This window comes from Lepisosteus oculatus, chromosome 5 (assembly GCF_040954835.1).
Source record: "Lepisosteus oculatus isolate fLepOcu1 chromosome 5, fLepOcu1.hap2, whole genome shotgun sequence".
NCBI lineage: Eukaryota > Metazoa > Chordata > Actinopteri > Semionotiformes > Lepisosteidae > Lepisosteus > Lepisosteus oculatus.
Genome location: NC_090700.1, coordinates 35956217 through 35978851, shown reverse-complemented (window position 1 = coordinate 35978851; position 22635 = coordinate 35956217). Strand labels below are relative to the sequence as shown.

Below are 22635 nucleotides of genomic sequence, written 5' to 3'. Positions count from 1 at the left end.
TATTTTAAGGTTTAATTTGCCTTGGCGCTGTATGGCTGATTCTATTATCACTCGGAATTCAGTCAAATGTCTTAGATGGTGAAATGGTCCAAGTCTATTACATCTGCTAGGCGTCCACACTCCCCCCAGCACACAAAGGCAGCTAACAATTACAGAGATCAATCTGTCAATCGGTAGTTAATTGATTTGAACGCTGTGCGAATTAAAATTGAATCGTTACCACGTGGCTGGTGCTAATTGCTAGTGGCACTATAAAAACAACCAGCCGCTCCTGCACATAACATCTTTCAGGCTTAGTGGAGTTTGATTAGGAATTTACAGGTATATTTTCGTTTGGGTTCCCGCTGAAATGGGGCGGTGTTTCTTTGTTTTCTGCTTTTACGCCGGGTTATTACCCGTATTGATCCCTGCCGAGACAGGCGGCTGGGACACCCTGGAAGAGCAGGACCGGTCTGACTTGCAATGGCCGCGCGACGAACCGGAGAAATACCGCCGTGTCCGACCCGACGCGGGAAATGCAAGCAGGCTCTTGCTTCGCAAGTACTATAGCCTTCCAATGTCCAGAGACGTTCAGTTTCCCGCGGTGGTCAAGGAGACGTTCAAGCCTTCCACTGATAGACGGCCCCTGCCGCAGCACGTCAGGAAAATCCTCCTTCCTCACGTATACTGGCGAAAACCGAAACCCGCAAGACCCGACAGGCGCTCGGGGGTGCTGGTGCTGTGTGGCTACAGCGAGATCTATGTGAGAATCCCTCGAAGTGTGCACGGTTTCGCCTGCAAGCCGTCGGAGTTGACCCTGGGGAACTGCAAAGTCAGCAAAACTACACGCGGGTACTTCTATTTCAAATACAGCCTCCACGAATGCGGAAGCGAGTGGTCGGTAAGTCTGCTCCGCGCTCGGAGCGGGTCCGGTATTCGCTGTGGCAAATGTGTAATGGCCTCTGAACAACTAGCAGATTGATTACTCGTCGCTTTCCTGGTGGCAAACGCAAGTCTAAGCGGGACCTCAGTGTGGGGGAAATTCTCTCGCCAGGTCATTCGTGGCCAGCTGGTGTACTCGAACACACTGCGGTATACCCCATCTGTGCCCCAGGGTCCTGTTATCCGAGCCATTCCCTTCACTGTACCCATCCAGTGCCGCTATAACAGGTGCCATCTTTCAGCCTTATTTCAGCTGCTCTCGTGCTAGTGTAGGGTTCTTCTGACCTCTGGTTTTCCCATATGGCTTCTTGCAGATTCTACTACTCCTACAAGATTGGTTATGTTCCTGTACAAGCCCCGAGACAAACATTCTTCAAGGACCTTAAGAACAAGCATAATTTTGTTCTTGCTACCACCAATGGTACTGTAAACTCCTCCCCACATTTACAAGTTTCCTTGTAACTGTGATCCCTAACAGTTTTGTTTCATCTTTTAATAGCTGTCTGGAACAGAATCACTCCAAAGGATAAGTACTACCTGGGCCAGCCCATGAACTTCCAGGCTACGGCTTATTTTGCCACTAGTGGACAGAGGCTCTTCATTCAATCCTGCTATGCAACTGTAACCCCAAACCACCATTCGCACCCTCGGTTTACTGTGATTGATAACTTTGGGTAAGTGTGCGAAGAGGTGCAATTGACTTTTGTAAGTAGGTGTGGGATCACTGGTGGCTAACATTGGCTGCTCCTCTTGACATCAGGTGTATGGTTGATAGCAAGTCTGATGGCTGTCAGTCCAGGTTTATTCCACACGAGAGGAAAGATGTCCTCAGGTTCACCATTGATGCCTTCGTGTTCCAGAAAAAGCTGTCCAAGGTAGAACCTGCTCCATCTGAACAAGGCTTTCTTTATGTCCATGGATGGATTCAGACTACCTGGTAACGGTGTCTTTCAGGAGCATATGGAGACAGAGCTGTACATGCACTGCACCATGGTTGTGGCAAAAGCTGAAGTCACACCTGGCACCAAGGCTTGTACCTATAATAGGGAGGCTGGAAGGTAACCTCTGTTCTGCCTAGTGTGGGTGGGTTCTGAGGCCCCATGTTAACTCCTGTTGTCCTGCTTCAGGTGGGAAGAACTTTATGGGAACCATGAAGTTTGCAAGTGCTGTGACTCGGTGTGTGTTGGGGGCTCGCATGCAGGTGAGTGTCCTAGGATCAGGATACCTCAGCTTGTCCAAGTAATAGGCAATCTACAGATTTAAGGTAACCCAGATCTAACCTACTTGGTCTTGCTTCAGGTCTGTTGATCTGGGTACGGGCAGGAATTTTCTTCTTGGGGATGGGGGGTGGTTACAGGCTTGTCAGTTGGGTATTGGCTTCAACATGTCTGCATAGCCTGGCTTAATTCAAACTGCACCTTGCGGAGATCCCTGAGGTAGCAGGACTCCTGGCCTCTTGAAGTCGTCCTCCTCCATCTCCCTTTCAGGCCCCAGGAGCCTGGTAACCAGTGATGTGCTCACCCTTGACCTGCGGGGAGATGAAGGTGGTCGGCTGACCACAACAGCACCTCTAACCATTCCTGGGGGAGAGGAGTGGGGCCACCTGGAGTCAAAGCAGGAGCCTGGTGTCTGGGAAGATGTGGGACTACAGAATGATGCCGGAGAGAACCCGTGGAGCATGGATGAAGAGAGGCCTGGCCTGATCGTAGAGGAAGAGTTTAATCAAATCAAGGATGACAACATAGGCAAGTTTTTTTTTTGGAAGGGGGGTTGGGAGGAAGAGGTAGATCTCTAAATCTGACTTTTTTTCCCTCTTCTAGCTTTTTGAGGAGCAGTCTACTACAGCCTGGCCCTCCAGAAGGGTTCCTGTTGGCCAACATTCTGTAAATTGATATGCAAATAAAAAGAGAACATGATGTCTGGTTTGGTCACACTTCTTGCATATGGAGACTTGGTATCTTCCTGGATTAAAACAATGCGCACAAGTAGAGGTGCATCCTGCCTCTTCTCTACAGACCCTCACTTACTTCATTCTTCTGTCCAAACTGCCATGGTCTTGCAGTCTAAATGTGGCCATGCACCCACCACTTGCTTAGGTGGAAGGACCTCTTGCATTTTAAGATGCCGCCCCACAGCAGTACCTCATTGAGTGTGGGCCACCACAAACTGGAGCAGAAGTCTTTATGGCACATTCTTGCTTGTTGCATTTAAAATGCATCGCTTCCCCCACTCCTGCCTAATGTGAACACTCCAAGGCACCCCTGCATGTAGACAAGATGAAGCTGCTCTGTGATGGGGAATCGCCTCTTAATTAAATTGGAGAGGGGCAGAAGTTGTGCACAGGCACTGGGGCTCACCAGACAAAGTGAAATGTCTGCAGTGCTTCAGTACAAACACTCCCTAAATTCTCTGCTCAACATCCATGCAATAGATATTTGACATTCTAAGTGAGACAATGTCTTTGTAATACAAATAGGATTTCCTTCCCCCTCTTTTTTCTTGTATACGGGAAAGTCGAATGCTCTGCAACACTAGAGTAATGCATCTGTTGAAGGCATCCAGTTATGAATTGGAGCTTTTTTTTATAATTAACCATGTTTCCTACCAGCCTTGTGTTCAGTTTATTAACCTTCTCTTGCACCTCGCAGAATAGCGTATACATCCGCACTTTCATTTAAAGTTAAGGGGGGCGTCGGCAGAAACGAACTACTTGCCAGCTTGTCTGGGCGCTGTTGGTTTTTTATTTTCTAGCTCAGGTGCGAGTGGGAGGGTGTGACGTCAGCCGTTTCGCTTTTGCTGTGGTAGTGCTGTGCTTGAGCGAAGGTGGAGTAGCTGTGGGGTGGTGAGGGGGAGGTGTTTGCAGCGGTTCTGTTGTCTTCACGGCTCTCTCCGAGTGTCGGGGGAAACTGTGCTCTTGCAAATTCAACTAGGGGGGACTATGAACTCCAAGAAGGAAGCGTTCCGCAGGGAAGAGATAAACAAAACGGTCTGGGAAGTGTCTGAGAAATACGTCTCGCTCAAGCAGATTGGGACGGGCGCGTACGGCACGGTGTGGTGAGTTGCTCTTAAAATTAATCGCAGCTCATGTACTCAAGTTTCAGCTGCTTACATAGTCTCATTTTAGTGTTATTGATATTATCGTTATGTACCCTTAAACTTTCCCACATAAACATAAAATAGCATTACAATATCGGGAACTTCTAAGGCAGTGAAAAGTGCAGCGAACTGTTAACTTGGATTTGCCTTGAAGTGTGCGAATCTTATTGCTGTAGCCACACAGTCGACGGGGATCTGCGATCTGGACAAATATTTACTCCGATTTACATTTCCTGTGTAAAAATGCATCTATTATTTAAGCACGAACTGAGCTGTTTGATTAAAATTGACTACAAGGTCGCAGTATTTGAAGTTAGTGGTACAGTACAGCGATGCACAGTCGCTCTTGGCAGCATTCAGCTCCTCATATAGTGGGCCTAGTTTCTGATCGTGCCTTTGCTTCTCAATCAAATTCAAACTATTCATCCCACGCACTTCGTATCAAGCTGAAACGTGCACATAAACATGCAGAAATCTACGTCTGTTAGCTTGCAAAAGCTGCATGAAAACCAAGTCGCCTGTTTTAACGAATCTCGTTGAGTAAATGTAAATGGTATCGTAAAATTACTGTATGATTCATTTTTTGTGTGATTACACGAACTGAAACCATCACCCCCTTTGTTTGCTTTTAACGGTTAGCAGACACAATTTTAAATATAGTTCACTCGTGTAGTTAGCATTTTGTAGCTGTGTGCATTGTACATTGAAGCCCCTCTCACCACATAGTGCATTACAGTCCAATTTCACACAGAAGATGCACCTAGAAAAAAAGTATTATTACCAAGATTCCCTCAGATACACGTATCTCCTTCAAAGATACTTTAGATTAATTCAGAATAGTTTTATTAAAAGCTGCGACGTTTCTTTGGGTTACTCTCCGGGTCATCGCTTTAAATTAGATGTTCTTCTCCACCGAGGTAAACTGACAATGTCGTTAAATTAAAAGATTACATTTAATGCATGAATGAATACACGAAGAAGTTGAATGCCGCTCGTGGTAGTTAAGCTAAGGATGATAACCAAAACGAAACCCTGTTGCTCAAAATAAGTTACCCCGACAAGAATGAAGATATTACAAGGAACAGTCTTTCCAGGGGGAAAATCTGTTCGAGAACACAAGGCTTGATCTGGTTCTGTAAAATGAGTTTGTTTTTGAATGAGAGAGGCTTTCATTTTGCAATATTTAATTAGATGTTTGTGCAGATATGACGCCATAGTGTTGTTATGGTGTGTTGAGAGGAACACAGTGGTGCAGTCTGGTGCTTCATTGTCTGTCTTATGGTATAGAAGCGTTGACCCCCCAATCTCCAGCAGTGCTCTCCATCACCTCATTATTAGCAATCTTCCGGTTTGATCTGTGACCACTTTTCCAGAGACTCAGAGTGCTGTAGAATGGCCCGGACAAACCGGACACCACCAAAGGAAAAACAAACTGAAAGAAAAAAAATATATAGCACACTGAAGTGGCAAAGTCAAGATGAAGACTACACTGCATGTGAAAAGAGCCGGCAGAAAGAGCATCAAGCGTTCAGGGGACGGTGGGAGAGTCTTGAATGGATTTGGACAGTGTGTTCTGTAGAGCTGCAGAAGAACGTGTTCACAGAGTATCATCAATCTCCATGTCCTCTTGTTCAGATGAGTGAGGGTGGAGTAAACTCTCAACTCTTATGGTCTCTCAAATGAACTTAGTTTAACTACACTGCTGCCTGATTTAGTGAACAGAACAGTTGGCAGTGTGGGCTACCTACGTCATGTCAGTGTATGCTGATGTGCGTAATGTTTTCTGCCCCTGGTTTGTATCGTAGAATAAGAAATGACATGAGTGTAATTTAGTGGAATGAATTGCTGCTCTTTCTGAGCTCTCACACAGGCACTGTTTTATTTAGACATGTTGTAAGAATCCTTCGTGGCCTGTTCTACTTGCGGACCATAAGGGCATGATGCAAGGGAGGGAAGGAGGGAAGTTTAGTTCTGTACAAAAGTGCTCAGTTTTGCCAGTATTTTATAGGCCATTGCCCATAATGAGAAATTGCCTCAAAGGGTCTTTTTTTGTTGTTTTTCTGATGAGAATAAATAATACTAGAGTGTGTGGTGTTGTGTGAGATTGGAACACGATGCCCAGCTATGTTACTGCACCTGCCTTCTTTCAAGAATCAGCTGGATGAGATCCTTGGGTCAATTAACTTACTAATTAGCAAACAAGCTAGATGGACTGAAAGGACACCTTTAATCTACAACCTTTCTTATGATCTAATACAAACATATATAAGGATCTTCCAGCATGGGTGTGCAGTTAACTGATGTAGTGCCTGAAACAGGTAAAATAAACTACATAGCAATGTGCCGGCTGCTCTAGGAATTCAGTGTGAAATACCGCACTCCTGTTTAAGTTAGGCTGTTCTCTGTTCTTGTTTGTCAGAAGACATAAACACCAGAGCCTAGTGTGTTTAGCTTTAAATCCTTCCCCTGGCTAAACAGGATTGTGAAAACACATTGGAGCTCTTTGGCGCTTGTGCTGTTTTGATTTTGTTGCATAGATGAAATCCAACCGCTGTGAGGCCATGTCCTGGAAAACTGGAAAATCAGCCACATTAGCTGAAAGCGATGGTTTGATTGAGTTTAGTATGAATCACAGGAAATCGGTTTAAAACAGCAAGAGAGAAAAAACAGCTCAGAGCCACATGTGGTAGAGATTCCACAATGTTTTTGGGAGTCCAGCTGTGCCAGAAGTTTAAAGAACATCCTTTGATATAGAGTAACAGTGTGGAGTTTCAGAGGCTGGGAGTATGTGCAGGTCACTGTTATTAACCAGCCTTTTAGACATACTATAGCTATGTTTTATCTCATTAGAAAAATGTATCAGATACATAATTTTGGGCATTCAGTGTTTCAGAAATAACATTGTTAAACTTTCTCACCCTTACTTTTTTAATTCCACTATTCTCTGCTATGGGGTCTTAAGTGTTTTCCTTCCAAACTTGAGCCCAGTAGAGCCATCTCCCCATTTCACGGTTGTGAGTCCCAGGGTGCCTTACAGAGCAGAGTCAGCATCAAGCTGGAGGAGGGACACTGCTCTCACTGACAGCATTGCAGACTCACAGGTACTCAGCACATCACAGAGGTGCTGTCCGCACAGCAGGACAAGGCAATCTCTGGCTCATCCAACTCTGGTTGCGCTCATCAAGTTGTGCATATGTCATCCGGGGAATTTCCGGCTATGTCTGGCTAACTGCAGAGCCCAGAGTCACACCAGTGATGCCTGAGCTGTAAGACTCAGCCTTTACTCTGAACAAGCACTTTCCCAGATTGGACGTCTTCAGAACCCCTATAAATGACTTCAAATCAATGACGAATTCAAAAGCCTGGGAAATACAGAGACAGAGACAGGTGAAAAATGACCTAAAAAGTAGAATGTAGTATCTTCCTTCTCTTTAAAACACACAGCTTACAAAATATGTCTCTGTGTCACCAGCCACTGGGAGGAATCATCACTGTCAGAATCAGCTGACAAGAGCTTGTCTTTAACATAAGGTTAAACTACTTGGGTCGAAATTCTCCTACAGGGCATGCTTGAACACCATACTCTTGAAAACCTTTGAGCCTGCAAAGAAAAGCAACATCAGCTGAATTAGATGTTTTTTTTTGTTGTTCTCTGAAATAGCCTTAAGCAATTGGAACAGCTAAACAAAAGCTGAGGAATTGCTGTACTGTATAGTCCAGTGTTAAACCACACTATATTGTTACAGGCCATAGCTTTCCTAGCCACACTCTGAGCAATTTGAAAAAGATAAGCTTGTGGTCTGAACTTGCTTGTGCTGGCAGTACCTTCCAGCAGTCTGGTTTGTCTTGTTCCTGCTTGCTCTTAGACCCTCATCAGGGCCCAGCGTGATTTGTTCTGCCCTGCTGCCCCATGACAGACTCTTCCCTCTCGCCTTCAGCTCAGCCATCAATGAGAAAACCAAGGAGAAGGTGGCCATTAAGAAGCTCCATCGGCCCTTCCAGTCGGAGATCTTTGCCAAGAGAGCCTACAGGGAGCTGCGATTGCTCAAACACATGAAACATGAGAACGTGAGTCAGGCAGTCTGTCATTTCCGACCCATGAGCTGCCTTTACAAGCTGGAGCATAATGCCAAGCACAAAATGGAGCAGACACATAAGCTGAAGCATTGTGTAGCATGGCCTAGTGCTGACGTCCAAAATGATGATAATTAGACTTCCTCTGCTGTAGTATTTTAAAGATAATTGCTAATTGCTTTTTTTTAGGCATGGTGATTGGAGCTATTACCCCGCTGGTCCTGAAGGGGTATTCAGATGGATGTTTTTGGGTGCTCCTGGTTCCTCCCACCTGTTTAGTTAATTGGCATCTCTAAATTGTTCTTGTCCACCCTGTGATGGACTGGTGTCCAGTCCTGGGTGTGGTTCCAATTATGCTCCCTGTTATGTGTTTCTGTGATAGGCGCAGGGTTGCTCTCACTGATAATGCCTGTATAGATGTTTACTGGGTGTTGGATGAATAGTTTAGTTGTTGTGGGAGAGACACTTCTTTTTGGCTCTTGAAGAGGTGAATTTCAGGTAGTTTAAAATGCTAAGATAAGCAAGGCAACATACACCCTTACATTAAAATGCCGTATTTTGTGCTCAGGAAGGATGTCAAGTAAACAATGAATGGTAAATGTATAATGTCAGGCATGGAACAACTGTGGGGAAAAACCTGGAGAATCCTTTCCCTGCTGTAGTGGTGGTGGGGTCCTGTCAATATGCCAGAGAAACCACAAAAATAAAATGCCAGCTGATAGTTTCAGGCTGGGGGAATTTCTCTGTATATTTTTTAAATTTGCACGTTAACTGCATCAGAAATCTACACCTCCGAAGTCTCTCTTATGTGCATTTGCTCAGTCTCGCACACTAGGCATTGCTCTGTTTGGCCTTTAGGACTTAGATTCTTTTTTTTCTTTCTGTAGCCTTTGTGATGTGCTGTATTCAAAAGCAGTCCACTGCCAGAGTCAGTCAGATTCAATCTGGGGGACTGACCTAGACTCATGGAACAAATCCTGCTTAAAATCTGTTTAAGGCTTTAAAATGAAGGCTTCGCCTCTTTGTTAAACAGCCCCTCCTTTTCCTCTGTGTTCCAGGTGATCGGACTCCTAGATGTGTTCACTCCTGCCGCCTCTTTGGAAGATTTCCATGACTTGTATGTTTTACTGTTTGCTGTCTCTTGGAAGCTTATAAGAATGGGGTATAGGGAATATTGCAGTAATGTGAGTGGTTGGGTGAATGAAAATTATCTAGAAAAAAACAGTCTGTTGGAAATGTGAAATTTGTGTTGCAAATCAGGAGTTGTCTGTTTAGATCATTGCCCAATTCAGACCTGGGGAAAGAGATGAATTGACTATGCATTTTGAAAGTTTATATGGAAAGAGAATCACAGGACCTTGTGGCCTGTGATGGCTGGAGATGACAGCTATTTCTTCTTTTTTTTAATGTATGTGAATCTTGTTGATTGTTCTTGTCGCTGTTTTTGTTTGCTTTGAAGCTACTTGGTGATGCCATACATGTACACTGACCTGTCCAAGGTGAAGGGCCTGCTGTCTGAGGACAGGATCCAGTTTCTGGTCTACCAGATGCTCAGTGGGTTAAAGGTAGGTGAGTCAGTTTCAAATAGACGTTCTCTAAGAGGAGCCTGCAATTTTATTTCAGCCTGAAGCCAAGTTTATCTGATCTCCCCAAGTCACGTCATTCTTGGCATTAAAGCTCTAACCCCCAATAGTCTGGTATTAATCTGGTATACTGGTATTAATCAAAGTTCTTTTTTTTTAGATAATCTGATTGTGTTGTAAGAACTTAAGGTCATGAAATACAACTCACTGGTCTGAGATGTTTCTATTTGTTGATTAAGCTAAGAGATTTCACCCAGCTGTTTTTTTAAGGAAACAAGGGTATCAGCTTGAACTATTTGGCTTCATAGCCTGTTCTAGGCACTGGCAACACTTTGCTAAAAGCTCTTTTCTCTTTGCGTAAAGAGCTGCAGTGTTAAATATATGTTTTTTAGAATGTTTTTACATCTTGAATAAAGAAAAAGAAAAAACTGAATACCCTGAAACATGCCCTGTGTTGTTCAAAAAAGTAATGAGACAAAACTTACATTTCTGTGTAAAACCATTCTGGGTAAAAACAACTTCTGTAGAAATTGTTCTTGGCTTGTTTTTTATTACACCTTGTTCCTGTAAATGAATCATCCTATTTCTTACCTTTTTTTTCCCACAGTACATTCATTCAGCTGGGATTATTCACAGGGTAGGTGAATTATTTTTTATTTTATCATCTGAACAGGCTGACCATCCAGGCACTGAAATGAATATCTAGAGCAAAAGAACATTTTATTCTTGAATGGTTATAGAACCTGCAGTATGGTAGGAAGAGACAACCTAATCACTGGTAGGAAATTGAATCAGGAAAAATAGGCTACATTTGTTGAATATATCAGAAGAGACAAAATTACTGTGTGTTTTTTTCCATTTTAAATGTGCAGAATCCTACGGCTCCTGTGTATGTTCGGCACAAACTGACACATTATTCAAATCAGGAGAAAGATAGTTTTCTGTAGTCTTTTTAAGAAAATAACATTGGTAAACAAAAAGAAATTCTTAATCTACCTGTGGTGATGCTCCTATCGTTCAGTGGGAAACAAAATATGAATTAAGTATGGTTGGATAAGCATGTTTAAATGAGCAACACGAGGAACTGATTTTGTTAAGCTGATTTCTACACATGCAGAACTGAAAGATTGAAAAGGAGCGAACCCTATTGTATTCCACATACTTTTTTTGTGTGTTTAAATAATTGGTTTTGATTCCTAGATGCCTGTGTTTGACTCTGCTACACATACCCCCCAGGGCTGGGGGGTGTAAGAAAGGATGTTTTACAGTTGGAGGAGTGACATTCTTGCTGCAGAGATGACTGCTAAAAGTTACAGGCCAGCTATAAATCAGCTGGCAGATCAGTGACTGTCACAGTCTTGCGCTATTTCTCCTAGAACTATCCTGTAGAATCTTTGGTTGTCAGCCATTTTGTAAACTGGCCTTTTATTTTCCTGAGTGAGATTAGATTTGGCTTTCTATTCTGTATCCAGATCATTCTGTACTTTCCTCACACTGTGCCCTCCTCCATACCTAGGCTGTGTCCAGGCATGAAAGATTAAAGAAGAGTCTGGGTTTTGGTGACAGGTTCTCTCTGCTGTGGAAGAAAAGCGCTTTGGTGAACTCCTGACTATTATGTTCCTGTACGACAGACAGCGCTTCAGGCAGGACTTGCTGGAACCTGTTTGCAGTTACCGCTACTGGCTGTGTTTCTGGCTGTGAGCGGTGTACTCAGAGTGAGATCATCCAAAAGAAAAGATAACAAAAGAGACAAAGCTCTTTCAGCACATCTCAGTTCCCTGGTGGTTTTAGTGTTAAGAAATTGTTTAATTACCCCCAGTGATTCAGCCACACCCTGAGTTTTCATGCTGCTTGTGCTACAACCTCCACACGTTATATACAGAAGTGCCTCCTGTTCTGAGGCAGTGCACTCGACTTCCTGATGATAATGCCTCTAGTGAGGTGACTGCGTCCGTCCCTGGGCTCATTTCACTGTTGTAAAAGTCAGCCCAGTCAGCCTCCCTAAAATAGTGGTGTTGAGTCAGATCAGGACATACTGTATATTGTGAACACAGACAGGTAGGTGTCCCACCTGACTCTTTCCTGTAATAGGCCTTCAGATTTCAGTTCATTTCACCTTGTTAGATGCAGTTTCTGGTTTATACTGTATGTTTAAAATGACTTAAGTGATGTTAGATATAAAATTAAGTCTCCTTCAGTTGGGAGGGACTGGGTTTATGGTTGTATCTTGGGGTCAACCCCCCAATAAAACCTAATTGCAGACAGGGGGGATGGGAGAGGACCGTTCTATAAAGTGTGCCCCGAACAGGTGTGAGTGAATGTCTCCCTACTTAGACCATGTTCCTTTAGGCCAAGAATGTATTCTCCTGATACTGAGGGCTTCAGACCAGGACGTTTTGTTGCTTCCTTTTGATCTTTAACCACTGCTGTCCTGGGACAGTGTTGGGTTGGTTCAGTTAAATATGAAAGCAGTTCAGTAAGATTACTTGTAGTTCAGTAAGATTACGTGTAAGCAGATCTCAGACATGATTAACAGCAAACTATCCATAACATTTTTGTCAATGTGTTATACTGAAGAGGGATCTGAGCCAGTTTAGTTATGAGCTGCACCCCCTTAATTAAATTACATTCCAACTGAAATCATGCTCCTTAACCTGAAACAGAACATTAAACAGATTCAAGAATAACAATACAATCCCCTAGATGGTTCATTCTATACAAACAGAAAAAATACGTGCTGTTCTTCTTGTCTTCCAACTGCATATTAACCTTTGTGGTCTTCAGGAATTCTCTCTGTATAATACAAATTCCATCTGCATCTTCTCCATGATACTGTCTCGTTCCTTTGTTCCCAACAGTATCTCTTCTTCTTGTGCTCTTATTTCCTGTTTCTAACGTGGGGTGGCTCCCACTTCCAGTGGTGAGGATTCTGGGGTGGGAGGATGAAAGCTAGTCTGGAAGGGCTCTGTGTGTGAAGTGTAGGACAGGACAGCGCTGTCTGGTTGCATGTGCTTTGGCCAGAGCCGTCCTGAGTCGCCAGACAGCTGGAACTTGGACCACGCCTGCCTCCCCAAGGCTGAAGGGGGTGTCCCAGTGTGCGAGAAGCCACTGGTGAGCTGGCTGTGGCAGAGTGACCTCGAATCCTGCCGGGAGAGGAAGAGGGGGAGTTTAGGGGTGGAGGCTCTGTCCTTGTTTGCCAGCAGCACATTGCAAGGCCATCGTGTCTTCCCTGCATAATCGCTGCTCGATGCCAGAGTCCGACAGGGTGTCGCACTCATGCAGAGTTTTTTTTTCTTGTTTTGTTTACAGGTTAGCTGGGTCACTGTACTCTTAGTTTCTCCAGCCTGCCTTAATAAAAAAATTCTGGAGCACAGTCATTAATCAGACCACGCACAGAGCAGTACATTACCAGCTAGTTACAGTGCAGTACTTTCAGATAGAAATAGCCTATAGCCCAGAACTGGTTCTAGTGAAGTACATTGCAATGAGGTGGTTAGGTCTTCAGGGTTGTAACCCTCAGTAGGAAGTGATTCTGGAGAACTTATGTATCGGCTGACACCTGAGGACATGGGCTGTGGATGGTTTTCCTTAACAAAACCTTCGTGGACAACAAGTGAAGGTTGCTTCACAGGTCTCTCCCTCCCTTTGTGTCTCTGAAACTCAGATTCAGAAATACCTTTATTGATATGCTGAGGCTGTACCAGGTTTGACGAAGCTTTTCCAGAACGAGACCAGTGAAATGGGCACCAAATATTAAACCCTAATCCCCTAACCTCTTACTCTCTTTTTTTTCTCCTAGGACCTGAAACCAGGCAACTTGGCTGTTAATCAAGATTGTGAACTGAAGGTAGTTTTTGTTTCTACTGCTGCATTGCATAGTGTAAATCAAATAAAGAATTCCTGGTTACAGTTCACTGTCCAATAGGTACAGCCTGTAGGGTCTTGATTAAAGAGCTAGAGAACAGCGGGCCCATTAGCTAATGCTGCTGTTCAAACCAACGCAGAGATCCACTGAAGTCCACTGAAAAACTCTCCACAAAGCTCTGGTATGTTTAGTGAGGTTTACAAAAACATCTGTGGCTGGAAAATCGTTTTGCTCTGGTTTTCATTTTGTTTGCTCTAATTCATGATCATAAGTTATAAAATTCAAAAGAAACTAGTTCACTGTAATTTTAGTTGCCAAAATGTCACATAGATGGGAGAGAAGAGGAGACACAACTCCTGGCTGTTACATTCTCTCCTGGTTTTTATTATCGTGGCTCAGGTTTTTGGAATTAGCTGTGAGTGTCCATCACAGAGATGAACTGATGCTCAATCTCAGAATGCTGAGACTGCCGTTGGGTTATGTCGTGCCAATAATAAAAACCTACTTTCAGTGAGTTTATTGAACTTTTGACATGATACCTTAAGTGGGTAGGCTTTGACTTTGAGTCTCCTTCTTGTGATCTGCTGGTGGATTTCTGTCAGCTTTGCTCAAAGCTGTTTGTTGTGATTAAGTCCTTTTACAATTCTCCCAGTATTCTCTTTTGTTATTCCCTCTCCTTATCTTTTCTTTTGAAGTTTCCTCTTTTCTCCTCTCTCGTTTGCCCATCCCTTTCTTCCATTCTCCCCCACTGTCGCCCTCTCTGTGTCCTGCTCTGTGTCATTGCACCATGTTCTGTGTGTTTCATTGGTTTGATCCCCTGGCCTCACCACCTTTCTCTCTTCCTGTCCTGAAGATCCTGGACTTTGGGCTGGCCCGGCATGCGGAGCCTGAGATGACTGGCTATGTGGTGACACGGTGGTACCGGGCGCCCGAGGTTATTCTCAACTGGATGCACTACACTCAGACTGGCAAGGAACTATATCATTTCACTTAGTCCAGCAAAGCAGCAGAGCCTCAGGCTTTGAGCCTCCTACCGGAGGGTTGAGGGTTCAAATCCTTTCTTTTACCGTTGTATAATTGAGTGGGATATTTCATTCTGATTGCTGTATAAATAAGTACAACCCAAGTCTTCATTGTGATGAAATTTTGTTCTGAAGTGACTAAATCTTTTAAATAAAGAAGTACAAAAGTGCAGCCTGTTAACCAGTTGGAATCTGAAATGCTTAGAGGCTGCAAAATCATAAACCTTAAAACATGTCTAGAGTAGGGCAGCCCAAACACAGGACTGGACAGCCTGTAAGAAGTAAGATCTCAATTCTGTTCCAGCACAAAACCTGATGTGTGTTCTTAGGAATCAGATTTGCGTTTGATTTAGGCTTCATCTGTTTCCTACGCATAGCTGCAGTGATGTTTTAACGCAGACACTTATGATACTTGGATTGAGACTTTTTCTGGTTTTGAATAGTCTGGCTGTGAAAATGTACAGCTTCCCAATACCATAACACTGAGGCGGTCTTTTCAATCTGCAGCTATAGCACCTTAATTCTCACTGAAAAGTGGGGAGTAAAACACAGCTGCCAATAACCCTTGAGCCCAGTCTTGAAGGCAGATTCAGGGAAAGGGTTCTGCTGTTTTTCCCCTGGAGGAGAATGGGTTGGAAGGGGAACTGCAGTCATAGTTTCTCTGGCAGTTATTAAATCTCAGCAACAAAATAAATTGACGTCATAGAAAAATTTTACAAATTTTAAATTAAGCACAAAATCGTGATGTTTGTGAAAGCACTGGACAGTCGCCATGTTGTCACAAACGTGCATTCAAGTTCCCAGGAACTGTGACGTGATGCAGCCCTTCCTGCTCACTAGTCACCCTAATGTCGGGGAATGCGATGCACAAGCGAGTAAGTACAGGCTCTGCAGCTGACATTTGACCGCAGACATTTTCCAAAGTGATCTGCAAGTAAGTAGTATTTGTCGGCATAACTGTCTTGAAATCAAAAAGAAATATTTCTTTCGGATTAAAAGAGATGTATTCACAAGCCTGCATGTTAACTGTAATAAGGCTGCAACACGTCACTGGAAGTCTGAATCGCACAATATGGTGCTGAGCATATCTGGAAATTTTGTCTTTTAGGTGATTTTACAAGTTACTGTGTCCATTTCACTTTTATGGTGGTTTGAAATCCATGCATCAATGCTGATTCTTTCTAACCTTGAAATATAAAAATAGAGTTGCAGTCTCGCTTTAAGCCAGACCCTTAGTCAATCACCAAAATCCATCTAAAAACCTACTGATTTTGGATCAATAAGATATACAGTAGGTTGTAGGGATAAGGATGCCTGCCTCCACTGTCTGAGGTGTTGTCCAGTAGTAGACTGTTGCATGTCTCAGCTTTAGTTTAGTACTGCCCAAGTGTGCACCAAAACTGAGGTCATTTACATTCATCTGTGTATCTTTATGTCACAGTCTGAAGATAATGGTGTCATGCATGCTGAACATTATTGTAACTAGCAAAAATGATGTTAACAATATTAAAATGATTAAAATAGCATTTTTAAGGAAAGAATGTTCAGTGTAAAGTTTGACACATGTTAAAGTAATTCTATTTTGACAAAAATGTGCTGGGGAATGAGTTCTGTGTTCTTGATGGTATAGACCCAGGAGCAGGTCTTGAGTTTTGCCCCACAATGATTTGCCATCCTTTTTCTCACTGAGTGTTCTTTCTTTGTTCACCTTTCCCACAGTGGATATCTGGTCTGTGGGCTGCATCATGGCTGAGATGATAAACGGCAGGACGCTCTTTAAGGGGAAAGACTGTATCCTTTTTATTCTCTTTATTTCGATCTGGGGGGGGGGTCTGTGGTAAGAGACCCACTACCTAGTTTTCCCCTTTTCTAATGTGAATTTTACTTGATCTTTCCATTTTTGTCCATTTAACCTTTAAGAATTACTCTCATGTCCCTGTCCTACTCTGTGCGCTTTCACCCTTGACCTCTAATTCGTCAGACATGGACCAGCTCACCCAGATTATGAAGGTCACAGGTGTGCCAGGTCCTGAGTTCATTCAGAAACTGGAAAGTCAGGAGGTAAAGACCTCTGTCATATCCAGTCTGACTGCACCCTTTTGATCTCTCTTTATTCTCCATCTCTGTACCCAGTATAATATGACTAAGATTGGCGTAGGCCTGCAGCAAGATCACAAAGCACGAGATTCTGGGGATTTTCCAGGAGATCCCAGAGAGGTGAGATGGTAGTGAAGCAGTGAGTAGGGAGCAGAGGGATGAGCATACATTCTGAGGTTAAGTAGTGAGTGAAGCCAACAGTTTGGGAGGATGAGGACTGTCTATTGAGAAGAGGGCAGGGAGACCAGCGAGAGAGGAGCTGCCTGAAAGGAGGCAGCAGGGTTGATGGAGAGTGCTGGCTAGAGGTTTTCCAGGTAGAGACATGTTTCTGCTGGATCGATGCTTGCTCGATAGTGATAGTGAAGAAAGTTGTGTTTTTAGGAGTGCATAAGCAGTAGCCTTACAGCAGTAAGAGCTCAGTGTCAGAGCACCGATCTAGTGGAGAGTTCAGCCTTAAATAGCCCGCTCGATTAGATGACTGACCGGTGGATTGGCTGCCTAATTGATAGACAGTTGGTCTAATTGTGAGGAAGCCCAACCTTGTTCTTTCGCGACTGGTCCCCGTGTGAATGAGCTGCTCACCCTTGGCAATGGCTCCCAGTCCAGGCATGACAGTTAACATTGTAGATTAGTAAACTGGCAGATGCACAAATGAGCCAAATGGCCTCTTCTCATTTGAAAACCTATTTGCTTTTTTCTTAGTTATAGTAAGAGAGCACAAGTAGACCACGATAGAAAAATCCCTAGAGTTGGAGGTGATCACTTGAATGTGGCAGGGCTCTGCGCTAGTCTCGGGGATTCATGTTTCAGAGACTAGCAGGTTCTTCCATGGCATAGCATCCTCCATCCTTCCAGTTTTCCTGTTGCTATCCCATGGATAGATGGTTGATGGTGCTAGGATAGTGCCCCTGTCACTATACTGGGGCATTAGGACCCACACAGGCAGCTAGGTGAGCACTCGCTACTGGTTCCACTGACACCACTGTCAGCAGCAACGTTGGCTTTCCCAGGAGGTGTCCCATCCAGGTACTGACCAGGCTCACATCTGTTAGCTTCAGTGGCTTGCCAGTTTGGGTTGCAGGGTGATATAGCTGCTGGGGTTCTGCTGGTCCGGACTCAGTGGGGGTTCTGCTGGTCCGGACTCAGTGGGATTCTCTGGTCTGGCATCAGTGGGGGTTCTGCTGATCTGGAGTCAGTGGGGGTTCTGCTGATCTGGAGTCAGTGGGGGTTCTCTGGTTTGGAGTCAGTGGGGGTTGGGTTGGGAATAAAGTAATCAGATTATACTTTTAAGATGATGCACCCCTTTCTAAATGAAGCTTGAGTAGCTTCTAATTGTGTTTTTTAAGGTAATTAACTGTTTTAACGTAATACTTTAAAGTAAATACTTTAAAAGTAAAGGTTGTAAAATATTTAAAGCTCATAATAGGTTAACTGTGTCATAATAATGTGGTGGTAACCAATCCCTGCTAATACCTCAGTATATTTATAAGCAACATTCAAGATAGTCCTAATTTGGAAATTTGTTATTATTTGAGAAGTTGTTGTTAATAGCTTGCTTGTTATGCTTGTTATGTTTGCCGAGATCATTCAATTGCTTCTCCTTTCTTTCTTCACTCTGTGTGGTGACATCCAGGCGAAGAACTATGTGCGGTCTCTCCCACATTTCCCCAGGAAGGACTTCTCCCTGCTGTTCCCCCGAGCCAGTCCAGCTGGTGAGTCTGTGTGCTCCCACGGCTCATACATCCACTTCCAGTCTTGCCACAGTTGGAACCCCATTTACTGCCTCTACCTTATACACCCATTGTGATACTGCTGCTACCCTGTACACCCGTCACTGATACTGCTGTTACCCTATACACCCGTCACTGATACTGCTGTTACCCTGTACACCCGTCACTGATACTGCTGTTACCCTGTACACCCGTCACTGATACTGCTGTTACCTTATACACCCGTCACTGATACTGCTGTTACCCTGTACACCCGTCACTGATACTGCTGTTACCCTATACACCCGTCACTGATACTGCTGTTACCTTATACACCCGTCACTGATACTGCTGTTACCCTATACACCCGTCACCGATACTGCTGTTACCCTGTACACCCGTCACCGATACTGCTGTTACCCTGTACACCCGTCACCGATACTGCTGTTACCCTGTACACCCGTCACTGATACTGCTGTTACCCTATACACCCGTCACTGATACTGCTATTACCCTGTACACCCGTCACTGATACTGCTGTTACCCTGTACACCCGTCACTGATACTGCTGTTACCTTATACACCCGTCACTGATACTGCTGTTACCCTGTACACCCGTCACTGATACTGCTGTTACCCTGTACACCCGTCACTGATACTGCTGTTACCCTATACACCCGTCACTGATACTGCTGTTACCCTGTACACCCGTCACTGATACTGCTGTTACCTTATACACCCGTCACTGATACTGCTGTTACCCTGTACACCCGTCACTGATACTGCTGCTACCCTGTACACCCGTCACTGATACTACTGTTACTTTCTACAACCGACATCTATACTGCTATTAATTTCTACACCCGTGCAACCTTTATTCATACAGCCATAGCAAGAATTGCTATAACTAGTAGTGCATCAGGCAATATGGTATAGATTATACTGCAATAGCTCTTACTGGTGTAGCTAATACAGCTGTTAATACTCCCTGTGAAATAATACTACCCATTGCTAGTATCATTATACCAAATAATTTCAATAGGTAACATACACATTGCCGGTACAGGTTCTGAGCATTTTTCTGTAATATTAAAGCATTTTGCTACTGTAAAATGGCCCTGTACATGTGTACTGTAGGTGAGTTATGTGCATTGGTGTGTGTGAGTATGTTCATGTGCTTTTATTAGTGAGCAGTCAGACCCCCTCCCACCCTCAACACACGTCCCACCTCTTCCCACTTGGGTAGCGCAGTGAGAGTCTGGTCTCTGCAGTTACAGGCAGTGTCCTTGTGCAGCTGGTCTCCATGGTAACAGGTTCTGTGCGCTGTGTTCAGCAGCTTTGAGCTGCTAATTAAAAAGTGAAACTGTGGTTAACTGGAATGGGGGGGTAAGGGGGGGAGGGGTCATAGGGCAGTTACATTTCTTCCTGTGTTACCAGTCAAACAGCCCTGCAGGGCTGGACCTTTTAACAACTTACACAGAGCTGGAGGTTTGTGTTTCTGTGTGTGTGTGCTGAGACTAAGGCTTTCTTTCTTGCCAGCGGTGGACCTGCTGGAAAAGATGCTGGTTCTGGACTGCGACCGGCGACTGACTGCGGCCCAGGCCCTGGCTCACCCGTATTTTGACAGCTTACGGGACCCCGAGGATGACATTGAGGCCAAGCCTTACGATGACACGCATGACAACGCCACCTTACCGGTCAATGAGTGGAAACGTGAGCCAATACATTGACTCTCCACCTTCTATTATTACACTAATAATCAGTCTGTCTAGTCCTCTTGTCCTGGTGAGGATCATGGCTACAGTAACTCAGAGTATTATGGTTAATAAATTCAGTGCTATTACATCTTTCGTGTTTGCTGAGAAGGAAGTCGCCAATATGAGTTTGCCAAGCTATTTTTCTCATGTACAGTGCCACCCGGTGGATAAATCTAGTGTTTGCTCTGACACTGCTGGATTTTTTACCCAAGATTTGCCTAATTATTTGTCTTCTCCTTCCTTCCTCCCCCAGGGCTGTCCTTCAAGGAAGTAAAGAGCTTTGTCCCGTTTCCACGGCGAGACTCCAAGAGGCGGAGCACACTGACGATGTCACATTGACGTGGGAGGGAGAAATGCGGACTCACACATATATGCAGACACACCTACTCGACAACACACACAGACATGCCTGCTGGGGCTCTAGGGGAGAGAAGAGCCTCTTAAGCCTTATTTCACTGAAGGTCTTAGAGATGATCACCCTACCACAGTCATGCAGAATACGCTCAGTGTGCCGTAGAGCCAGCATAAGAACAGATGGATGGTTAGATGCTAGATGAGGCTGTTTTTCCATTTTGATTACTTGTAGCATATTGATCTGAGGGTGTTTTTTCAAGTCTTCATTGAATGTTCCCAGGGAAAGATTCTGGGACATCTTAGAGTTCTCTGTGGAGATTAGCTGAAAGGATTGTTTACTGTCACTCCAGCCACACAGAGACACACAGGTGATCATGTTTGAGGCTTCATTTATTGATGTAGTCCAGTTAATGGGGAAAGCTCAGGGGGGAGCTTTAAAACATCTTTTATTTTGATCATCTTGTAGTGTCTTTTTTATTTTAGGTGGATTTTTATTAATTACTTTTCAAAAACCTTTGAACACATTGGAAAATCCTTAAATGTACAGGACTTTTAAATATGTAGTCAAATGTTTTTTATCTGAATTTAAGTTTAACAAGGTGCTTGTATTTTTGAGTGAGCAATGTACTTCTTTTCTATTTCAACTATCTGAGAACACATCCTTTATGTACAGCATTGTTTGTTATTTTGGTTAAAAAATGTCAACCAGAAAACATCTAAGGGTTAACAAAAAAACATAAAGCTATTATTAACTTTATATATAGTATAACTATAAGGGATAAACCCTTATCCTTTCAAGCGCATAGTACGTAGTGTGAGGCCTGATGCAGATGCTCTTGAGGGTGGTTGAAATTCGCTCATTTTGTGAGACAATGGGAAACTTAAGGTGTCTTTGGAAGTGCTGACTGTGCTCAGGCAGGTCGAAGCAGACAGATAAAGGTGCTAAATAAAACCCATGTTTATGAGAAATGTCTCTGTGCTAATGGAAAGCCTATCTATTGCCAGGACAGGAGTTTCATGGGTTGAGTCCTGGCTGGGCAGGATAAGTTATCTAAATGAATTTATTACACTGGGTGAACAGCCAATAAAAAAAAGGATGAGAACGTTAGAGGGTTTCATGAGACGTTACAGTTATGGCATGCTGAGTCAACTCAGAAGCTCAGTCTTACAGGAGCAGTTCACCAGGCTGGCCGATTTTAATCCGCAGAGCTAAACACATTCACAGTCGTGGAGTCAGAGAACCGCTCACAAGAAGAAAGGGCGATCTTAGAATTATTCTTGAGATAAGAATTATTCTTTCACATGCTCCTCTGATAGGAATGGTAGGAGGACCAGTGGTTGACCAGTCCAGGCCAGAGCCTACAGTACTGAAGAGGTTAGAGTCGGAAGAAGCATCAGTGTGCAGGCTGCAAAGTAACAAGCAGGGGTTAAAGCAGGGTTAATTCAACACTGAACAGTAAAAAAGAAGATAACCTGTGCTTGTTGAAAAATACCAAGATCATCCCTCGGACTCTCAAAAGCACCCTTTGTAGAGCACAGCGTTTCTGTATCTCATGGAGGGCTGAGATTGCCTTATGTAAAGCTTATTCAGCATCAACTCAAATGGTGTCTGGATTAATTGTTTGTGTACATTTTTTAAATGTGTTATGTTTTTTTTTATTCTACTCCTTGTAAAATAAAGAGATATTGAATATGTGCAAATTAAGGTCCTTAAAGTGAAATGTTGCCACACTCTGGTGTTTACTGTCTTTGTTTTATTACTTTGATGTGTTTATATTTTTAATGTAATAACCTGTGACTTATCTTTGCCAACAAAAAATTGGTTCAAGTTTGTGGAAGCGTTTAATTTAAATGTAAAAGCTGAATTTAACATTTTTAACTAAAAGACCGTGATGATATATTGTGTCAATAGTGTCCTATTATAAATTATCCTAAACTAAGTTATTCTGTTGATTAGGTCGAGATTTACACATGTCCCCAGTTCACACAGAACCAATAATGGAAGGATGTGTTGAATAAAATGCTTCTTTTGAAAATCCTCCCACCAATGACTGGGGAAAAAGAAGCAAAACATTTTTACAGCATTATTTTAAATAAATGCACTCTTAATTTAATATTAAAATTCCTGAGCTATACTTCAAGATCCATGAAACTCGC

General features: G+C 43.6%; 2 protein-coding genes across 2 annotated transcripts; both read left to right on the top strand.

The window, feature by feature from the left end:
- The first annotated feature begins 273 nt into the window (after positions 1 to 273).
- LOC102696171 (zona pellucida sperm-binding protein 3-like) lies at positions 274 to 2837 on the top strand. Its single transcript, XM_006628499.3, has 9 exons — positions 274 to 880; positions 1034 to 1149; positions 1236 to 1342; positions 1421 to 1595; positions 1682 to 1796; positions 1876 to 1979; positions 2049 to 2122; positions 2409 to 2666; positions 2742 to 2837. The coding sequence occupies exons 1-9, from the start codon at positions 350 to 352 to the stop codon at positions 2747 to 2749; spliced, it is 1488 nt and encodes a 495-aa protein (XP_006628562.2). The 5' UTR covers positions 274 to 349; the 3' UTR covers positions 2750 to 2837.
- An 897-nt stretch (positions 2838 to 3734) lies between these two features.
- mapk13 (mitogen-activated protein kinase 13) lies at positions 3735 to 22376 on the top strand. The gene is made up of 12 exons (XM_006628498.3): positions 3735 to 3975; positions 7956 to 8085; positions 9150 to 9208; positions 9551 to 9656; positions 10282 to 10311; positions 13474 to 13521; positions 14393 to 14507; positions 16281 to 16352; positions 16543 to 16622; positions 18292 to 18370; positions 19907 to 20080; positions 20378 to 22376. Exons 1-12 carry the CDS (start codon positions 3860 to 3862, stop codon positions 20461 to 20463), a joined length of 1095 nt encoding a protein of 364 aa, XP_006628561.1. The 5' UTR covers positions 3735 to 3859; the 3' UTR covers positions 20464 to 22376.
- The last annotated feature ends 259 nt before the right edge of the window (positions 22377 to 22635 follow it).